Raw genomic sequence first — 23318 nt, 5'->3', positions numbered from 1 at the left:
ACATCTTACAGTACCCCTGAGGGTCTCTTGGAAGCTAATCCCTGATCCAGTCTGTAGTTTTTTGCTGTTCATTTTTCTCGTGATATGAACACTGTTGGACCTCTATTACACTAACATGTGAGAGACCGATATCCGGCCCCACAGTTTGTGGACTGATATCAGTCCCCGTAGAAGACCATGGTGCCCAGCTGCGGTATGGTGACCACACATGTTTGTCACGGTATCATACTGATTATGTACAGTATGTATGGCCAGGCAACATGTCTCATTATGGAGAGGGAAGGAGTGAGCAGCAATCACCCCTCCTCTCTCCACCGCACAGTTGTATGCTCGCCCAGGCCTTAACATACGTTACCGTGAAAGAGGCCTTAATCTGGTAAAAGACAAATTTTTTCGGAATGGGTAGATTTTTCAGGGAGCATCTATGTTACATTAGCCCTCAGGTCAGGAATGAGTAGTGCAGGACAGGTCACTTTTGCTGTACTTAATACAGAAATGCAGCATACAGCATCTCAATCATCCTATGTATTCATATAGTAAGAGTAGATTATGTGAGATACTCCTCAATTTATTCTTAGATACTGTAGAGGCAAAGGATGACTAAGATGACATCTTCTCAATCAAATGCAGCATCTTGTGCTTACTGGCATGACAACCAGTTCAAAGCAAGGTTTGGGAAGCAAGCTTATACTATAGAATTAGGCCCCAAAAATATATTTTGCTGGTGGACCCTCTCCCTAGGTATCCCAGTTTGACATTAGTTTGAATAAGCATATGTATTGAAAGCCATGACATATTCTGCATCTCTGTTCATACAATAAAATATTGGACTTTTAAAACATAGGATGGATTGACAATTTGACTCCATTGTTTTACAAGTTAACTCTAATTTTTAAAAATATGGCAGTAAAATTCAAATGCAGAAAATTATTTAATCATTTTCTATTTTTTTGAAGGTGAATCTGCTGATTCCAATCACCTATCTATGTTTCTGGGCATTCCTGTTGATATTCAGCTTCTATTCAGAACCAGTAGTGTGCGGTGTCGGACTCATAATTATTTTAACGGGTGTGCCAGTTTTTTTCTTGACAGTTTACTGGAAGAATAAACCAAAGTGTGTAGATAGATTTATTGGTAAGTCACTCATTTTACTGTCACAGGAGTACCTGTTTTTCATACATTAGGGTTTAAGGGAACCTGTCACCAGGCTCTCTTTTTGAGCCTCTTTAATGTCATCATAGACAATAAATAGCTTTTCACCAAACTGCTTGTAAAAAACTTCTGGCAAAAACAAACTTTTGGTTAAAACAATAACTTATATTAAAGTTTACCTGACTCCCTGACAGCTTGTGCCCTATGTCCCTGGGAAGTGTTCAGCATGGACCCTCCCTCCCTCCTCTGCAAAATGCTCATCTGTGAGTTTGAAAATAAACCTCCCTTTAATACATGTTATTGTTAAACTCACTAATGCCCAAAGTGTTATATAAACAGTTTGGGGATAAGCTATTTATTGTCTGTGGGGACATGGAGGAGGCTCAAAAGGGTGCCTGGTGACAGATTCCCTTTAAGAAGTGATTCCTGTATCAAAATAGTTAATATGGTGTAGTCATATTTTACTTCAGCCATTGGTAGTACAGTACAGTTATTACCTCAAAACAAAAGAAATTGATCCCGAAGGCTAAATCAGCCACATAAACCTTTCATGGATAGCATACAATCCTATTGGTTTGTAAATGGGTTACATGGTTAATCCATTTTGTATAATATGTCTACATGATTTTTACTGACCTTTTGCTTATGACTATTAGTGGAACTGCTTTTGGACTGATTTTAGGCAACGCTTCTCTTTAGCAAAAAAAAGGGGAAATGGGGAAAAGGTATTGGCGGCATACAACTGGTTGAGGGGATATACACTGGAAAAGGTCTGGTTTGATCAGTTCTGTAATCAGAGGGGGGAGGGGGTCTTTCTATACAGTTAACACTTTTGAGTCCACCTCTAAAATTGTCTTTGCATTTGAGCAGCCAGTTTAAGCACCTTAATGGAAGGGTTTCTGGCAGGTGAGGAGGGAGTCCTGATAGGAAATTTCCTTACTGTCCCTGCCTACTTGACAATGCCCCCAAAATGGGTTCACTTAAATCAATAATGTGATTAAAAAGGAGAAAGAATAGGCAAACTCAAGGTCAACATAAAAACATCAGAATATATCAAAAAAGTCAAAAGAGTAGTCAAATCTACAAACTAAAGTCACAAGCAGATGGCAGCACAGTAAAATATCTGGAGGCAAGGTGCAGTCAGAAAATGACCAGAAAGAAGGCAACTCAAAAGCAGGTCAGACAAATTAAACACAAAGGTAGGTAAACCAAATCATCAGCTAAGAAAACCATCCCCGAGGAAGCTTTATAGTAGTCTAATGAAATTATTTAGAGTCAGCTGATGAACCTTCCCTAGCTCTCAGACAAGCATAGCAAATTGGGAATATGACCATATGTTCCATTTAGTTTTTTTTCTGTCAGAAATACCGTAGGCAGGAAGAACAATGTTATGAGCATTAAATTACATTTTCCATGTTTTGGCTCCATACTGATGCAAAACCACTTTCCTTTCAGAAAAGATGACATACTGTGGACAGAAAGTTTGCTACGTTGTATACCCTCAACCAGACCTTCCAGAAGAAGACCTAATTCACTGCAATGACACTCTGGTGTCCGAAAATGAAAAATCCATTAAAATGCATTGAGCTACTTTCCAAGTCCAATCTTTCCTGCATTTTGTTTACAGGCAAATATGTGGATAAACTGTACTTGAAAATCTAGCAATATAGAAAAGTATGGAATGGAAGATATGAGGAAGGGCAATTCATCCCAGGAAACACAAAAACACAGTGACTTACAGTTTTGACAGGCGGGTATTGCAAGGAACTGGATGTTTTTGATATAATATGTTATTAACCCTTTCCCAGCATGGGACAAGAACACAAAAGACCCCACTGGCACTGTTCTGCTCCGGTCAAATGAGCCACTGTATATTCTAACTGAGAGAACTTTTTCAGTCTTCCACCTTGTATACATTGAACTGGCATTTTTTCCTCAATTAAAGCATAATTTTCAACCACCTGCAGCATACTGTGTAGCTATATGTATATGAACGTTGGATCCTAAAATAGCTAGACACAAGAATGATGTGTTGGACTGGGGTTCCTTAGCTCCACCAGACAAAATTAGTCCACCCTTCATCATCCTACAGGAAATAGACTCTAGCAGCCACCATATTCGGTAGTTTTCTGCTGTGATTCAGTACTGGGTTTAACCAGGGCCCACCGGAGGATCCTTGGGAACTGTGATGGGCGAGTCCTAACAAGTTTGTTTCTTTTAAAGGGGTTTTCTGGTCCTAAACTTTTAATGGCAAAAAATAAGCCTTCACACTCACATTAGACATACACTTCCTTCACATCCCTTTCTATTAGCTGAAACCTCATTAAAGCAAAGTTAAAATTTGAAGAGGGGAAAAGAATCACTCATCAGTTTGTCTGTTATTGCAGCTCAACTGAAATGAATTGAGTTATCCATTAGTACCACAAACAATGTTTTTGGAAAAATGCAACCATATTTAACCCCTTAAACCACCATGATGTTGCGGAATGTCATGGTGAGCTTGTGTTTCGGCCACCTTGAATGTCATGGAAATCGCGTCGGTAAGAACCCATACAATAAATCATTACTGAACCCGTATGGTGAATGCCTTAAAAAATAAATTAAAAACACAGCAAAAATTATGATTTTTGCGCATCTAACCAAACAAAAAAGCACCATGAAAAGTGATCAAAAAGTCAAATTTACCTCTGCAAGATACCAATAAAAACTTGTCCCACAAAACATAAGCCCTAAAACAGCTCAATAAACAAAATAATAAAAACGTTACACCACTTTGTAGACGGCAATGCAGAATCAAGGTATTTTTGTCTTCAAATGAGTTTTTATTCTGTAGAACAGATCAAATAAGAAAGCTATATAAATGGGATATCAACCGCATGACCCATAGAACATAAGTAACATATTATCTATGCTATTTGGGATTTTTTGCATCCCTCCCCCCACAAAAAATAGCTAATAAAGGTTGAACAACAGGGTATTGCATCCCTAAATATAGTGTTACTGCAATCCTTAAGGGGTTTAGTTTTTAAAATAGGTCCATTCTTTGGAGGTTTTTTATTGTCCTACTATCTTAGGGGTTCAGCAAACAGGACATAGCACCTGAAGTCTGTTCCAGCAAATTCCGCAAATAGACGCTCCATGCTTTCCAAGCCGCACTTAAATTGTATACATGAAGACTAAAAGAGACAGGTTGGAATTATATCTGTGTAAAATGCTGTATTTTTGTGAACAGTGAATTAGAGAATGGGTTATTTAAGAATCTTGTCTGTGGAAAAGGACCTATGTGCTGGTCACATCCCACAGACACAGCACAGTGCAGTGGATGGAAGTCCCTCCATAATAGCGATATATGATGCAAGGAGTTCCTTTCTTCCGGCAATGGGATACTTCCTCCTATTTAGGACAAAATGTACCAGGTGTCTCCTGAGTTATGTATTTATATGGACAGTAAAATCGGGGAAACTACCGCAGGATATGCTCAGCAGAGGCCGGGGAGCTTGGTCCGTGGAATCTGACCATCACATGAGTCTGTTTCCACTAACCGATGTGTGCAGACAAACAAGTGAACCCTTTAAGGACGCAGCCATTTTGTAGCTTAAGGCTCATCTCGATTTTTTTGGATTCTGACATGCGTCGCTTTATATGGTTATAACTTTTGAACACTGTTACTTATCAAAGCGATTCTGAAATTGTTTTTTCCCCACATGTTGTACTTCATTTTAGTGGTAAATTTTGGCTGATAAGTTTTGCATTTATTTACAAAAAAAAAGAAAAAATGATGACTTTTTTGAAAAATTTGCCATTTTCAAAATTCAGGCAGATAGATTAACCACCTAATTAAATTGCTGAATAATATTTCCCATATGTCTACTTTACATTTTCATAATTTTTGAAATGTCTCGATAATTTATTTTGATGTCACGCGGCTTACATATTGAATATCGCTTTTCCGGATTTTTTAGAATTGACTATTTTGGGGATAAATACAGTTTTGAATGAAATTTTACATATTTAGCATCAAAATCCCCCCATATAACCAACCCATTTTCAAATCTGCACCCCTCATACTATCAGAAACAACTTTTAGGAAGATCGTTAACCCCTTGAGATCTTCATAGTAATTGAATCCAATTGAATACGTTCATTTAGCCCTAAAATTTACAAATTTTCAAAAGATAAAAAGGGAAAACCCACCATACAATTTGTTGTTACGGACACGGTGATACTATATACGTGGGGTTTGTGTTATGATTTAGACTTTTTTTTAAGTTATATGTTTCGGGTCTTTTGGGCATTTTTATTGATTTCTTTCTTTATTTTTTATTGGATAATTTTTTTTTTTCCCTTTTACCACCATGGGAAATGAACAAGCAATCATCTGATTGCTTGTTCATGATAATACTTTGCAATATTCATGTATTGCAGAGTATTAGCAGTGCCAGCCTATGCACATGCATAGGCTGGCACTGTGCCAGTAAGATGACGTCATAGACCAGAACGGACCCTAGTGATGCCACAGCAAGAAAACTGTTCGGGGGTGCCAATCATGGGGGAAAGACCCCCCCAGAGGCATGTTAGATGCCGCGGTCGCGCTGACCAGGGCATTTAACGGGTTAAGCACCCCCGATCGGTGCCTACTAATAGCCAGCACCCCGTGTTTCCCAATGCCGGTTTGGCTCAGATCTTGAGCTAAACCGTCATCGGCTCCAGGGGTGTACCAAGCCTGTCTGCTGCCTGAGGCGAGCCATAGAGAGACGCACCCCCCCCCCGCCAATATATGTAATATGTCAGGGAGTGTCAGGACCAGATCCATCATATTGGTTTGGTGTGAAAATAAAGCAATGCAAAATGCATACAGCGTATCGCCATGTAGTATAAAATGCATACAGCGTATCGCCATGTAGTATAAAATGCATACAGCATATCGCCATGTAGTATAAAATGCATACAGCATGCCGCCATGTAGTATAAAATGCATACAGCATACCACCATGTAGTATAAAATGCATACGGTGTGCCGCCATCTAGTATTAAATGCATACAGCATACTGCCATGTAGTATTAAATGCATACAGCATACCGCCATGTAGTATTAAATGCATAGAGCGTACCACCATGTAGTATAAAATGCTTAGAGCGTACCACCATGTAGCATAAAATACATACAGCATCCCCCCATGTAGTATACAATACATACAGCGTACCACCATGTAGTATAAAATGTATACAGCGTATCGCCATGTGGTATAAAATGCATACAGAATATTGCCATGTGGTATAAAATACATACAGCGTCCCCCCATGTAGTATAATGTGCATACAGCATCCCCCCCCATGTAGTATAAAATGCATACAGCATCCCCCCCCATGTAGTAAAAAATACATACAGAATATTGCCATGTAGTGTAAAATACATACAGCGTACCACCATGTAGTATAAAATGTATACAGCGTATCGCCATGTGGTATAAAATGCATATAGCATATCGCCATGTAGTATAACATGCATACAGAATATCGCCATGTACTATATAATGCATACAGCATATCGCCATGTAGTATAAAATGCATGTAGTGTATCGCCATGTAGAATAAACCGCATACAACGTGCCACCATGTAAACACGTACGTATACACATACACATCACATACATATACACATACACATCACATACAAATCACATATATATACACATTACATACAAAAATCACATACATATACACATTACATACACAAATCACATACATGTACACAAACATAAACACATACATATATACATTACATACACACATGACATACATCACATACATATAAACAGATAAACTTACTTTATTTTCTTTTATTTTCCAGGAAGGTTCTCCAGGAGGGGGGGGGCGGACAAGGGGGGAGGGGAGCGGAGGAGGGGGGGAGCGGAGGGGAGGAGGCCGGGAGCGGAGCGGAGTGGAGGAGAGGGGGAGGACGGAGCGGAGGAGGGGGGGAGCGGAGCATAACGGAGGAAGTGGAGATGAAAGGGGCAGAAGGAGCGGAGCGGAGTGGAGGAGAGGGGGGAGCCGAGCGGAGGAGGGGGAGAGCGGATATGAACGGGACAGAGGGAGCGGAGCGGAGTGGAGGAGAGGGGGGAAGGAGCAGAGCAGAGGAGGGGGAGAGCGGAGATGAAAGGGACAGAGTGAGCGGAGCAGACAGGTGCTCAGGAAGATGTAGCGGCCAGCGGGTAAAAGGATGTGCCAGCTGGCGGGAAAGAGGATGTGCCAGTCGGCATGCAGGGGGGTGTGTCAGCCTGGGAGGGCGGTCAGGTGGACGGTAGGACAGGCCGGCGGGCGGCAGCAAGGTCCGGTTGGCGGCAGCACGGGTGGGGGTTCCAGCGGCAGCATAGACAGACTGGCGGGTGGCAACATGGACGGCCGGGCGCACAATGCGCCCCCTCGTCCAGCAGGTAGCGCGCCACCTGAGGCGAGATTCTCAACTCGTGGCAGGTGCGCCCCTGATCGGCTCTGCGCTAAGTCACTGCATATCGGACGCAGAGCATTAAGCGGTTAAAGCTGTAATCTATACAAACCAGAAACATCTTCTAGCACCTAGCATAACACACAGCTATAAGAAAAGCTTCCCATAATTGCTTTATGAGAGAAGTTTTTTTTTTTTTTTTTTTTTTTTACAAAAGCAGACATGTCAGGAGGTTTGCCAGGTCCTCTGTAAAACTACTAAAGCTAAAAGCAAATGTATAGAACTCAATACCATGCCATACAATGTGTAATTTAGTTATACAACATGGATTAAATCAAAATGCTTTGTGTTATTACAGGCGATTCCCTACTTTAGGACACCCGACTTACAGACGACCCCTAGTTAAAGACGGACCCCTCTGCCCATTACAACCTCTGGTAAAGCTTTCTGAATGCTTTACTATAGTCCCAGACTGCAATGATCAGCTGTAAGGTGTCTGTAATGAAGTTTTATTGATAATCCTTTGTCCCATAACAAAAAAAATTTTTAAACTCCAATGGTCACTGGGGCAAAAAAAATGTCTTGAACTACAATTATAAAATATACAGTTTCAACTTACATACAAAATTAACTTAAGAACAAACCTATGGACCCAATCTTGTAAATAACCCTGAGACTGCCTGTAATTAATTCCAGCCAGAATCAATATACAGTGACAAGCACAAGGGTAAACCATAACTTAACTTTCTCATGCATAAATTTGCTATATTTAATTTTTGAAGATTTCAATTTTAATTGTTTGTAGTATTTTACTTAGTAGTTTGTAAATCCAACACTTTCCGAATCCATCAGAAAGGATTGTCACTGCTTGTCAAGACCACATATATTATGATTAAAGTATGGTGTATATCTTTACAGAAGATATTACATCTTACAGCAGCACAGATATTAGTAAAAAATTTAGAGCAGCATAGATACCAGTAAAATATCATTTTTAATCTCTTCTGAATTCAATAGCCTAATACAGTGATTTTCAACCTGTGTGCCGTGGCACACTAGTGTGCCGCGACACATGGTCGGGTGTGCCGCGGGGAAATTTCCCCAAGTATACTGCTGGAGTACTAAAAGTACCAGCTCATATGCTGAGTATTTTGCCAACAGTTCATATACTCAGGCAAAAGCTCATATAGTCAGCATTATTGGTGGGCATTACCTTGGCGGTGGGCAAATGCGTGAGTCTCTCCGCACTCAGGATGATGCGCCGGCCTCGGTGACGTCATTTTGTCGCACGAGGTTCAAAGCTTGGGCATGTGTTATTGTACACGTCTCCTACATTGTAAGAAGCCGTGACTGCGCATCGCTGCGCATTGCCGGGAAACAAAACACAGGGGACACCATAGTGTCCCCTGTGTTTTGTTTCCCGGCAATGCGCAGCGATAGTGTCCCCTGTGTTTTGTTTCCCGGCAATGCGCAGCGATAGTGTCCCCTGTGTTTTGTTTCCCGGCAATGCGCAGCGATAGTGTCCCCTGTGTTTTGTTTCCCGGCAATGCGCAGCGATGCACAGTCACAGCTTCTTACAATGTAGGAGACGTGTACAATAACACATGCACAAGCTTTGAACCTCGCGCGACAAAATGACGTCACCGAGGCCGGCGCATCATCCTGAGTGCGGAGAGACTCCCGCATTTGCCCACCGCCAAGGTAATGCCCACCAATAATGCTGACTATATGAGCTTTTGCCTGAGTATATGAACTGTTGGCAGAATACTCAGCATATGAGCTGGTACTTTTAGTACTCCAGCAGTATACTGCATATAACAATGAGAAATGTAAAATGAGAAATACTATAGTCATGAAGCTGGAGTACTACAAGTACCAGCTCATATGCTGAGTATATGAGCTGGCACTCGTATTCTGGCCTCATGGCCATAGTACTTCTCATTGTACCCCTTTATTTTGCAGTATATGAGCCACAAAATAATCAGCACCATATACTAAAAACAGGGAGAAACTGAGAACTGTTGAGGAAGAGCTTCGTGTGTGTCTTTCCACCATTCCTGCCAGGATATCCCTTTTGTGTTTATCGAAACAGGCCCAGGTTTCACAATGAGTGAGTAAAATAAATTTAGAATCTATATTATTAGCTATATGTATAATATGACTGTTTTAGTGTCATTTTGGTTGGTGGTGTGCCCCAGGATTTTCTAAGTATAAAAAGTGTGCCGCGGCTCAAAAAAGGTTGAAAATCACTGGCCTAATAAGCCTATCTTCACTTCTCTGCAGCATGTGGTGTATCTTAAAATAGTTCTTGTGTCCATATACAAAACATAGATAAAGGAGAAGGGGGGAGAAGTTTAGTTCTTTACAGACCAGGTGATTATTTCACTTGAAAATTCATTTCTTTAAAGGGCACCTGTCACCACATTTGCACATATACAGCCAGTGACAGGTTCCTATAGAGCTCTATTAACTGACTGACACCTTCTTTTAGCTAAAAAATGTTTTGCTTACGTCCACATAAATCACCTTTTATCTTATATTACCATGCATCAAAGGGGGGCGTTTCCTGCTTGGCCGGCCCCTCCAATATAATCTGCCTTATGCCTCCTTACTGCTCACAGTTCATGTCATGTGACCAGTGTGATATCATCTCAAGTTCTTTAGCATCTTAACAATAGCCAACTGTACCCCATGCATGTATCTAACCACATGAAGTCACAGCAGCCTCCATGGACTTCTACTCCTTTCCTCCATGTAGGCTTCTGTGATTTCATGTAATCACATACATTGTGTACAACTTGCTATTCTTAGAAGGCTGAGAGACCTGCGACCTCACTGGTCAAATCTCATGAATTTAACACAAGGCACTGTGTAAAAAAATGACAATATTTCCCATCTCACATAAATTTTTATATGTCTGTAGCTGAATATTAGCAGCAGTCCCTAAGTACAAGGAGGCAGAGCCAATTTGAAGAAACACAGACCTGTCAGTCAGAATAAGGGGGTGTGGTTCACTGCCAGCCTGAGAGAGAGAAGAGTCAGAGCCAGTAGACAAGAGTCAGAAAAGCTAATTTGTATATCAGAAAAATGTCTGTAATTAAGGTACAGTGCCCCACTAGCAGCTAATTTTAAGTGATATGGGAAGGACTTCTAACCCTTTATCAGCAGTCATTGTTAGTCAGGGGGTCAAAATCTGGTGACAGGTCCTCTATAAGGACTGTATTTAAGTAGTTAAGTCATTAGAAACTGTTCATTAACTATCTAGATTGTTGTCTAAAAAAGTCTCATTGAATTCTTACTGCTTTTTACCATCAAAAAATAGCACAGGGCGATGTACACAGAAACATTAAATCTGTCAGCTATCGAAACACCATATACAGTAAGACCAAATTTATAAATACAACTTTTTAATATGTTGCATAAAGTCACATACCCCCTGCAGAAGAACACTCCAAACACACTTATTAAAGGGCCAAAGGCACTTTAATATATCTGCCAGATAGTGGAGAGCCAAACACAATCAAAAAAAAAATCGCATGGAGCCTGCCTAATGATAAATATACCCCTGTGTATTCATGTGCACCCTCAAGTCAGGGGAAAGATGTGTTGAGACAACCAGGTGAGTGGTTCAGTTGGTTAACTTACAGATAAGAGCCTTAATGCCTAAAATCAGAACCCTTGCAGTTTTGTATGCAAATCACCCCATTTCTCACACTTTATATGAACCATAATTTTTGTTATATTTCATCGCAAATGTTGCATAAACGATAAACCATCCCTGATATTGACATCATTATAATCTTCTTTAACATCCTCGTCTGAATCAATGGTATTTATAAATAAAGGATAACTCCACCAAAACAGTTTCTCAATATTCAAAGTTCATTGATAGGATCAGACAGAAGTCATAAAGAAACCAAAATAACTTAACATCTTACAAAAATCCTACATTTTTCATGAAGTAAAAGCACCAAAAATGAATAACTGGATAGAAATATGGTGGAACATAAAGTGCACACTACAAAAACTTCAAAGATACACTGACCATGATAAGGACATGTATTGGGCCATGACCATTATAAAGAAAAAGCCATATTAAAATTCAGACTCCACAAACTGAGTGAAAATGAAATACATAACACACTTTTTGGTTGTTCCTGGAGGAGGAGAATTAAACCAGGCCCAGCTACCGTAGATCAATTATTAAGCAGTGCTCCCCTGTAATTAGGTGGAGTTTCTTCCCCCTCTGAGCTGGAGCCTCATATACCTGGGGATGGAGCTGCTTTTCAGGAGCCTCAGTTAAGTCTTGGGGCCTCCTTAATGCACAGCTCCACAAAGCAAAGCATGGAGTTCCTGCTCCCTGTTCTGCCATAGCTTTAGACAGCATCAGCATCATAAAACATACAGGAGGATAGCGGTCAGTAAACTTCATCTCCCTACCTGCCCAAACTGCCTTTTTTGTTACCAAGCAGTCGTGAAGGACAACCACAAAATGACTATGTGGGACCTCCCTAACGTGGTTCTGTTGACCTGTTGCTTGTGTGAAAAAGAAATATAGGTCTAATAGTCTAATATTTTTAGCCCTTTAAACATATAGATGTAGTCTTGGAAACTCTTATTTAAAGATTAAAATATGGAAAGTCAATCTGCTTACTATGCAGCATTCAAGAAGTTGTAATGATTTTAGCTACCCATGAACTTTCGTCATCTGCAGATCCCTGTTTCCCATCATTACTGAATTAAGGACAGTTTGTAAACTACCATATTGAGAGATAGTCATCCTTACAATATTGTTAGCTGTTACAGTCATCACCAAGTGTAAAAATGGCTACAGAACGTTCTAGAGAGAATGTTTACAGAATTTCATCAATGTTGTGGTACCACATAATGAGAGTTTTTTGTGATTGTTTTAAGGTAGTCAATGGGAAAGATTTGTTTCAGCAGCACTGTGACTAAAACTATCATAATGTGATTTATCTAACAAGGAGTTGAAGGCTTACATATTATCCATATCAAAGAATAAACAGATTCAACCATTGTTTAAATTTAACCTTGTGTGTTTTGCCACATCCATCTATGTTATTTTGTGGAATTTTATGGGCATGGTTTATGTGTTTACAGTGAAGTTTAGGCCAATTTATTAAGTGCGACTTAAAAAAAAAATCACAAATAGCGTTCCTTTTTTTCTCCATATGATGGGTGGCAGAGAAAGTCAAGTAATATCTGCAGACAGACATAAAGATGCACAAAATTTATCAAATGGTCCATAAAATATGGCACATCTTTAATTCCAGACATCAGCAAAACTTCAAAAAGTCGCATGTTAATAAATTTCGCCCAAGGATTCTCAGAAGGAATTTGTACCTCCCTAGCTGTTGCAAAACATCTTGCAAATCTCTTTCTGAACCTGTTGGGAGATATAGTTTGTGACAATTGGAGATTTGCAGGTTGAAGATCACTTCCTTAACTTGACATGTGGATACGGACACATACAATATAAAAATACATGGTTCGTGCGGAATAGGGTCTTTTCAAAAAATACAAAAACTGAAACCACCTATAGGAAGCTATGTAATTAGCAGATTATTAAGGATTCATCATCACTAGTGCTGTTTTCTGATAGAGGATGAAAGGTCTGCAGTGTTGGCACAACCATGGAGTGTTGATAATTGTCAAGTACTCCCAAAGGCTCTTCATGGCAAGAAGAAACACAGCTATGCAGCTGCTCATTCACCTGAATTTCGACATTCACTGAGCTGTCTAAGTGGCCAGAGTTTTTCAAAGGCAATTGTAATGGGTCCTTGTTATGATTATGGCTATGAGTTGTGCTGCTGGGACCAGCAGAAGTCCTTTCTGATACAGGCACCAAATAAAAACTGTCCAAGAGTTCAGCTGAAGACATATCTCCGAGAGCTACTCCTGGGTCTTCCCTTATGGCTGGATTAAAATAACTGTGGCAAGGATTTTCTGAGTCTGAAAATGCAGGAGACAATTCAGTCTCCAGCTGTATGTGTGGCTCAGAGCAAGTCTGCAGAAGAACATTTAATGGAAGCTGCTCTGCAGCCCCAGGTTCTGCATGCAGACTGTGAACAAAATCAGAACTTTCCTCCTCTTGACTGGAAGTCTGTGTTTGTGTGTTTAGTGTTTCTGGAGGGGTCAAAGGGCTAGGCCATGTGTCTTCACTTCTTCCAGAGTCAGTCTCCCCAAAACGTGCTTGTGAAAGAAGGGTTGAAGTTAGCAGAGGGATTTGCCCTCTAGCACGTGGACGATGGAATAACCTGTTCCAAAGTCTCCCCAAACGTCTTCTGGAAGAAGCCCTTCTTGAAGAATGTCGCCTCATTTGGCGACGCATTGCTGTACGAATATTTTGTAGCATGGATACCTGAAAAACAAACAAACAATATTGAAAAGAAAGAAGTATTTCTAAAAGTTGAGTAGCAGCAAGTAGGTAATCAGTTACAAAATACAAACTTTATTGAAATTTATTCTAAAATATATATATCAAGGTAATTGCTCACACTCGGGACAAGACATACCCCTAACTATCCTAGTGCAACCAAGCACAAATAGGATCTAGGCTCACAGACATTAAAGACAGTATTGTTGATTTTTTTTTTACTATAATCTAGAAAGAGGTATATATAATACACATAAATAAAAGAGTGTACCTACCCCACAGATGACAAATATATATATCATATCCCTATATCTGATTGTCCAATGCCAAAAAATGTAAAACGCTTCGAGGGGAGCCTTCTATTCCTGCCTTCAGTTTGCAGGCCTGGGAGGGTATCAGGCCCTAATAAAGCTTGAAACAGACTCCCGTCCCAAAGTTCAGTCCCTTGCACTTAGTATGCGTCACACCTCCCTGACACATTTTGACAATAGTCTCATCAGAGGGAGTAGAAATATTCATAAGTAACCCGTGCATGGACTAATCAGGACATGAAGACCGATTACACACAGGGAAGGAGTGCTTTCACCTGTTGCTCGGAGCCTAGTGTTTACACATGATGTCAATTTTAAAAGATGATTAAAAGACAGTATGAGTAAAGACAATGGCAAATAATGTCACCTCTAAAGATTGTTGGTTATTTTGGAGTTGGGAAATTAAGGTGATAGATGGATTTTTGGGTCTGGCCAATATGGATGCCAAGATATTTTGTCAATGTCTGAGTCATAGTAATTGCCTGGAACACATGGGTTGATTCACAGTGGAGTTCTGTAACTGGAACTCAACTATTACCTGTTTACACACCATTTCCAGCATATGTAAAGTGTAATTCCACCTTGTTGGCACATTACATATTAGGCGGTTGGTGGGAAGGCCAAAGTTCCTCTGGATTGTAGATAGGTGAGCAGTAGCAGAGTGTGAATGCAGAAAGTATGCACAGACGGCATACTCTTTATGCAGCATTTTCAGCTGCATAATTGGCCAGAAAGATTTGCACCGCCAAGTGTAGTTAACCCTGTACCATGAATTTCTAAGCACATTTTCAGCCCACAGCAACTCATAGCACAGAAGAATCATGAAGTGTTTGCTCAGCTAGTGGCCCACCCACACTCTGGAATCTTACACTGACCAGTTTAGGGAGTGATAGGAGTAAAAGGAACAATAATACTGAGTAAAATTGCAAAACAAGGGGTTAAAAATTATCTTTATTGTGTAAACATCACCAGCAGGTTAAAATTAAACCCCCTAGGCCACATTTACACTGCCATATGGGGGACGTATATACGGCCGATATACGTCCCCCATAGACGGCAATGGGCGCACGGCGCCATACTGGAGCGGTACGGTGGAGCACACGTGCGGCACCGTACCGCTCCGTACCACGGAAAAAGATAGGACATGTCCTATCTTTCTCCATAGTACGGCGCCGTGCGCCATTAATTCCTATGGAGAGGGGCGGGGGTGAGCTGCGCTCACCTCCTCCTCCTCTCCCCGTACACTGCCGTTGCCCGCTATGGTACGGTACGGGCGGGCAACGGCAGTGTGAATATAGCCTTAAACAGTATTTTATAAATTACATTTTATTATTATTTGTTTATTTAATATTTTATTTAACATATTTTAAGTTATGTTATTATTTCTCTAGCCCATTTTTGTCACGGCAACTCCACTGTTATTATCCCCATTTTTCAGCCATTTGTAGGTGTTAAAATTCAGTTTTCCATTAAATGAAATGGAGGTTAATGTGTGGGTTCAAGTTCCGCATCAAGTCAGGTCTCAAACCAAATTTTTTTCAAACCCGCTCATCACTACTTGTATTTAAATCTGCTTTTCACTTAATCCGCAATGTAAAAAAACATGAAAATGTACATACTTGAGAATCACTGACAGCTGGAAAGTCTTCAACAGGAGGAATAAGTCCCTGTGCAATAAGCTGCCCATAAGAAGGTGGAGCCTCACGTCTTACAAACTCTGCCTCTAAGCGGGTCATCTGTGTTTCAAATGCCCTGGAAAAAATGCATCAAACAGGTCTTATCAGCTTAAAGAGATAAAACTAGTAAATAAATAATAGCTGATATAATGGCATTGCTATTTCCTGATGTTTAGGCCTGGGATTTGTCAGAATAGTAGAAAAAAACAAGAATTTTCCATTTTTTTATCTGGGTCACAGTGGGACTTTTGCCATGAGTAGCACTGTGTTGCACTTCACTAACCTATGTACAACACCCCTACCCACGCAGGCGAACTCCAAATCTTCCTCCTTTGCTAATCTGTGAGAGTGATCAACTCACTGATGGCCTCCAGTGTGGAATCATCGTAATGCAGCTGTAAGTCTCTGTCTGTGAATACTGTTGACCAATAGAATGCTCAGTAGCATTGTAATGGGTGAAGCAAGCTGGTTGGTTAAAGCAGCTTGCAGCTCACAAGGGTTATAGAGGCTCTTGTGGGTGGATAGTTCCATGCCTTCTAGAGAGAGCAAGATCCCAGGAAGCAGAGGAAGCAAGGCATACTGCCCTGACACCTTGGACTGCCAGGAGACCAGGCCAAAAGCAGAGGTCCACAATCAGGACTCTGCTACAGCTCTGCTGCTGAAGCAGCCTACTCTCCAAGCCTGAAGCTCTACCCAGCTGAAGTCTTCTGCTGTTGTGGCCGTTGCCAAGTTTCCAATAAAGGACTGTAGGTTATGCTTTACCAACATGCCTCTAAGTGATCCTTGGATCAGGCTGTATAACACCAAGGGTGCCCCATCCTCCATCCTCAGGGATCCCTATCTACACATCGGGGTTGTCCTAGGGAGAAACCTACACATTCAACCTCTCCCTCATTTTCTTGCACACACCACCTGCTGGAGACCTGCTAGCCAGTGGATGAAGACTTCTTTCCTGATACGAAGCACAGTGACCATCACCACGTGCTAGGTCGCACTAGCGAGACACTCCGGTATTCGGGGCCCCAGCTTCCTCCAGTCACCGAAGAAGTCTAGGCCCCGGGTGGGGGATGTTGCATATGTCAGGAGAGAAACTAAGCTCCATCTGGAGATATGACTTTGCAGGCCCCCTTAAATATGTGGAATATTAAATGCCATGCATGCACTGCTGGGAATTTCCTACACTGCACAGTACATTGAAACAGCATTGTCTACAGTTGGTTTCTATTCCCTTTGGAAAAGATTTACTGGTTTGACCAATCATGTCACTAGGCTTCTTTAAAGTGAGATATAAATGTAGACGGAGCTGCTTTAGTTAGGGTAGCCCTAAGACATAGTTTTCTATTTCCAACCCTGTAAAACATATTTGCATATTAATTTCACTAATGAATGTGAACAGAACTGCACGATATGCCTCAATTATCTTACTTTGGAAAGTCACTGTGAAGCCTCTTATATATAAATAGCTTTAATGGGGCAAGTAAAAAATAACTGTTGTAATTGTGTCAGTCAATTAATTTAACTGTGAAGCCAACATACTATATGTGGAAAACCTTATAATTTTACCTGTACTCCCGACTTCTAAGGGAATATAATTTGAAGGCACAGCCCAAGGCAATCACCAGGAGTAGACCGCACACCAGGCTTCCAATAAGAGCTGCTGTGATAACCTTTCTAGGTACAATCACCAGACAGTTCTGTTCATCACTTCCATCCTGGCAATCCTCTTGCCCATCACAACGCCATGTTTCAAAAATACACAGATTGGTTCCACAGTGAAAATTCCCTGGTTGGCACGTAAAGCAGTTTTTTTCATCAGAGCCATCTGGACAGTTTTTCTGGTTGTTGCAACGATCAAGGTAAGAGTAGCAGAGACCGCTGCCTCCCTCACAAGGATATTCGTTACTCTGGCAAGGTTTACAATTTTCTTCATCTTTGCCATTGGGACAATGCCACCAACCATCACAGGTCTGGCGTTCAGAGTAACAAATGTCATCTATTCCACAGGGCTGTTCCCATGGCAAACAGTAACCTTTAACCTGGTAAGTGGCATTAAAACCATGGCCCATGGTTTTCGGACGTGCATGGTATGATAAGGTCAGCTGGCCATTGGCAGACTCAGCACTAACTGTGTGGCGGTTGTTGCGAAATGAAAGGGTTTGTAACAGTTTATCACTCCTCTCACCAATTCCTTCATAAACTTTGACATAATCACTGTACCCCAAAAGTAAATCAATTTGAAGAATTACATGACGATTGTCTTGGGTATCTATGTACCAAGTGCATCGAACATCCGACCGGCTGTGATCTGGGCGGAAAAAGTCTGGTGAAGCAAAGGAGCCGTAAAAATTGCTCAGCTTTCCACCGCACGTAAGTTCTGGACAATTTTCTTCATCTGCACCTGACATACAGTCCTTTACAGAGTTACACCTCAATTCATTAGACAAGCATTGCGTGGAGCGAGCCAAATTGCAGGGGAAAGTTCCTGTAGGACACAGGCTGGTCCTTATCTCAGTGGAGGGATTTGTACAATTTTTTTCATCTGAGTTATCTCCACATTCATCTGCAGAATTGCACCTCCAGGTGTTCGGGATACATTTCCCATTCCCACAAAGAAATTCATCTGTTGGACATGAAGTGAGCCCCATTTTTCCTTTATAGAAAAAGAAAAGAACATTATTAGATAACATTATGTGATATGGACATGCACATTAAAGAGGTATTTCTGGGTATTTGAGACTTGGTCATCAGCACACCAGCTTCCACTTACCTTGAATTCTCTGACTTAAAGGGAACCTGTCAGCAGAAATTAATAAACCACAGCCAGTATGTTGCCAAGCTGCTGTACATGTTCCAGTTCATGTCCCTTTCATGACCTAGTGTGGTGGTCTCATTGAGAAACTTTAAAGTGAGATGTAAACTGGTTGTATAAAGTCAAGGAGGCAGAGATTTTAACACTGAAGTCTTGCTCTCTCTTCCTTCTGATAGCACTGTTATTGATGGTCCTGCATCCAGAGACATCACTAACCAGATCTCCTGAAGTCCGATGCATGATGTAAATCACAGTGGCTCCCCATCTAGACCCCAACTCTCCTCCTCCTTGACTTTATACAATCAATTTACATCTCATCTCAGAATTGATTTTCTACATGATGCCATCACACTTGACCACGAAATATACATAAAATTCATTTTTATTTATTTATTTAATAAAGGAAGTATTTCAGGCTGCTGCGTGACACCTTGTGCAAGTCAGGAGACTAAGGCCCAGAGCAGAGGTCCACTGTCCGGACTCGGTTCAATCTACCAGCCCAGCCTGAAGTTACTACCAGGCTGTGAGCAACCCAGCTGTGATCAGCTGAACCTGCTGCTGTTGATGTTATCACGTTGCCTACCGTTGAAGTTCCAATAAAGAACTGTGGGTGTTGATTTGTACAACGTGCCTTTGCGTTACCCCTGGATCAGGCTGCTTCACCATCATGGGCCCCCTATCCTCCATCACCCAGGGATTCCCATATACACCTCAGGGTTTGCCTCAGGGAGAAACCTCCTTCATCAACCTCTCCCTCCATTATTCTTGCACACACCACCTGCTGGAGACCTGCCAGGCTGTAGGCCCGTCCTCTGGTCCCAACACCAAGCACCGCTACCACACAAGCCAGCCAGTATTCTGTGCCCCGGCTGTCTACAACCACCGTAGAAAGTGCTAGGTCCTGGTGGGGGATGTTGCACATGCACTACTACATCATTCAAGGACCTGTGCAGAAAAAAAGATGGAGACAGCATTGATGCTCCTACGCATCACCTCAGTGGCAACCAACAATAGGAAGTGCATTTATTGTATGGCGATCCCATTAGATCAACCAGCAGCACTGTAGTTACATTGTAATGACAATTGCTTCAAGTACTTTGCTTAATCTTCACGGCTTGAGAGATAATTTCTATCAAATTCCAGTTCCCTTAAGAGATTTCATGCAGTCACATCTTGTGATTTACAACACTTCCAGTCCATTGCCAGATGGATATTAACGGGAAATGTGAAAGGAGACGCATGGAACAGAGACCCAATCAGGATGGTAATGGAATATAAAGTGTACAGAAGTTATCCAAGGTATACACAAGAAAGCAGCTCTCATGGAAAATAAAATGGACTCTTTTTGCAGTGAAGTAAAAAGAATGCAATTACACAGACTGCACTTTCAATTTCAATATGCAACAATAACAATGGTTAATATTTCATAGAGTCATAGATGACTGGATTTAAAGAAAAGAAGGTTTCGGGATTTAATCAGTTGTTTTGGCCAGTGGCCCATGCAACATAATGGCACTGTCATATGTGTTATGGAACCAAATGTAATATACAGTTATATACAGAAAATATAATTTTGCAACTGGATCACAAATTTAAAATACATTTGGGTTATATAAATAAATCTGAACATTGTTCAATTTCACGACTATATGAAAATATATACTGTTACTGGCACTGGTAAAAATTATTCGAGTAAATCTTGTTTTAATACATAAAATATGTTACCACACATGAAATGACACACATGAATACCATCAATTTAAGTTCACCTTCTAAATTAATCAAATAAACACATATGTACCATGTATACCATTAATGATCTGTGCATAAAATACTGCTTATCGTTATCTAAGTGTAAAAAATTCCAATGACGAAACAATATGATACAAATATATAATACACACAAATAGTATCAATTAGGTTCTCTTTCTAAAATAATAGGGTAAACATTAGAGATGAGCGAACATACTCGTCCGAGCTTGATGCTTGTTCGAGCATTAGCGTACTCGAAACTGCTCGTTGCTCGGACGAATACTTCGCCCGCTCGAGAAAATGGCAGCTCCCGCCGTTTTGCTTTTTGGCGGCCAGAAACAGAGCCAATCACAAGCCAGGAGACTCTGCACTCCATCCAGCATGACGTGGTACCCTTACACGTCGATAGCAGTGGTTGGCTGGCCAGATCAGGTGACCCTGGGATAGACTAGCCGCTGCCCGCGCTGCTCGGATCATTCTGTGTCTGGATGCCGCTAGGGAGAGAGCTGCTGCTGGTCAGGGAAAGCGTTAGGGTGTTCTATTAGAATAGTGTTAGGCAGGAGTGATTCAACAAGAACCCAACAGCCCTTCTTAGGGCTACAATAACGTTATACTTTTTTTTTTTGTTTGCTTGTGGCTGGGCTTGCTGGCACTAGTAGTGCAGCTAGTACCATATTGTGAGGAATTTGCAGGGGGACTTGCTACCGTTGTGTTTAGCTCTTAGTGACACACATATCCACCTCAAACACCAAAGTGGGAAAATTTATTAGGGGTTTGATTTCAATTAGGCACAGTCTGCCAGTTTCTTTTTATTTTACGTTTATTTTTTCATAACTCAGCGTCATCTCATCAGTGTGCTTTCATACTTGGCTAGAAAATAGCCAAAGGAGAATCCAAACGGCTTACTTACGCCTACAATAGCGTTATATATATTTTATTTCTGGTTGATCTGCTGGTGGCTGTCCTTGCTGCAGTGCATATACTAGCCAATTGTGAGGAATTTGGAGTGAGACTTGCGACCGCTGTGTTTAGCGCTTAGTGACGCACATATCCATCGCAAAGACCGAAGTGGGATAATTTATTAGGGGTTGGATTTCAATTAGGCACAGTCTGGCAGTTTCTTTTTATTTTACGTTTATTTTTTCATAACTCAGCGTCATCTCATCTGGCATAGCAGTGTGCTTTCATACTTGGCTAGAAAATAGCCATAGGAGAATCCAAATGGCTTACTTAGGCCTACAATAGCGTTATATATTTTATTTCTGGTTGATCTGCTGGTAGCTGGCCTTGCGGTAGTGCATCTACTACCATATTGTGAGGAATTTGCAGTGAGACTTGGGACCGTTGTGTTTAGTGCTTAGTGACGCACATATCCATCGCAAAGACCGAAGTGGGACAATTTATTAGGGGTTTGATTTCAATTAGGCACAGTCTGCCATTTACTTTTTATTTTACGTTTATCTTTTGATAACTCAGCGTCATCTCATCTGGCATAGCAGTGTGCTTTCATAGTTGGCTAGAAAATAGCCATAGGAGAATCCAAACGGCTTACTTAGGCCTACAATAGCGTTATATATTTTATTTCTGGTTGATCTGCTGGTGGCTGGCCTTGCTGTAGTGCATCTACTACCATATTGTGAGGAATTTGCAGGGAGACTTGCGACCGTTGTGTTTAGCGCTTAGTGACGCACATATCCATCGCAAAGACCGAAGTGGGACAATTTATTAGGGGTTTGATTGAAATTAGGCACAGTCTGCCATTTACTTTTTATTTTACGTTTATTTTTTCATAACTCAGCGTCATCTCATCTGGCATAGCAGTGTGCTTTCATACTTGGCTAGAAAATAGCCATAGGAGAATCCAAACGGCTTACTTAGGCCTACAATAGCGTTATATATTTTATTTCTGGTTGATCTGCTGGTGGCTGGCCTTGCTGTAGTGCATCTACTACCATATTGTGAGGAATTTGCAGTGAGACTTGCGACCGTTGTGTTTAGCGCTTAGTGACGCACATATCCATCGCAAAGACCGAAGTGGGACAATTTATTAGGGGTTTGATTGAAATTAGGCACAGTCTGCCATTTACTTTTTATTTTACGTTTATTTTTTCATAACTCAGCGTCATCTCATCTGGCATAGCAGTGTGCTTTCATACTTGGCTAGAAAATAGCCATAGGAGAATCCAAACGGCTTACTTAGGCCTACAATAGCGTTATATATTTTATTTCTGGTTGATCTGCTGGTGGCTGGCCTTGCTGTAGTGCATCTACTACCATATTGTGAGGAATTTGCAGTGAGACTTGCGACCGTTGTGTTTAGCGCTTAGTGACGCACATATCCATCGCAAAGACCGAAGTGGGACAATTTATTAGGGGTTTGATTGAAATTAGGCACAGTCTGCCATTTACTTTTTATTTTACGTTTATTTTTTCATAACTCAGCGTCATCTCATCTGGCATAGCAGTGTGCTTTCATACTTGGCTAGAAAATAGCCATAGGAGAATCCAAACGGCTTACTTAGGCCTACAATAGCGTTATATATTTTATTTCTGGTTGATCTGCTGGTGGCTGGCCTTGCTGTAGTGCATCTACTACCATATTGTGAGGAATTTGCAGTGAGACTTGCGACCGTTGTGTTTAGCGCTTAGTGACGCACATATCCATCGCAAAGACCGAAGTGGGACAATTTATTAGGGGTTTGATTGAAATTAGGCACAGTCTGCCATTTACTTTTTATTTTACGTTTATTTTTTCATAACTCAGCGTCATCTCATC

The 23318-nt window shown here is 41.1% G+C and overlaps 2 protein-coding genes across 3 annotated transcripts in view; one reads left to right on the top strand and one right to left on the bottom strand.

Annotated features, from left to right (window-relative positions):
- SLC7A10 (solute carrier family 7 member 10) overlaps positions 1-3112 on the top strand; it is a 42296-nt gene extending 39184 nt beyond the window's left edge. Inside the window, exons 10-11 of the mRNA XM_072117241.1 lie at positions 957-1134; positions 2608-3112. Coding sequence (XP_071973342.1) covers positions 957-1134; positions 2608-2738 — 309 coding nt within the window. The 3' untranslated portion in view covers positions 2739-3112. The remainder of the gene's footprint in view (positions 1-956; positions 1135-2607) is intronic.
- Positions 3113-11460: 8348 nt separating this feature from the next.
- The window catches only part of LRP3 (LDL receptor related protein 3), a 91175-nt gene continuing 79317 nt past the window's right edge, over positions 11461-23318 (bottom strand). For both annotated transcript variants that reach the window (XM_072117240.1, XM_072117239.1), the window contains exons 5-7: positions 17545-18631; positions 15925-16057; positions 11461-13979 (exon numbers count right to left, since the gene is read on the bottom strand). In XM_072117240.1, coding sequence (XP_071973341.1) covers positions 13173-13979; positions 15925-16057; positions 17545-18631 — 2027 coding nt within the window. In that variant the 3' untranslated portion in view covers positions 11461-13172. The remainder of the gene's footprint in view (positions 13980-15924; positions 16058-17544; positions 18632-23318) is intronic.

Source organism: Engystomops pustulosus, chromosome 7 (genome assembly GCF_040894005.1).
Source record: "Engystomops pustulosus chromosome 7, aEngPut4.maternal, whole genome shotgun sequence".
NCBI lineage: Eukaryota > Metazoa > Chordata > Amphibia > Anura > Leptodactylidae > Engystomops > Engystomops pustulosus.
Note: the sequence above shows the minus strand (reverse complement) of the source record. Positions and strands in the feature narration are given on the sequence as shown.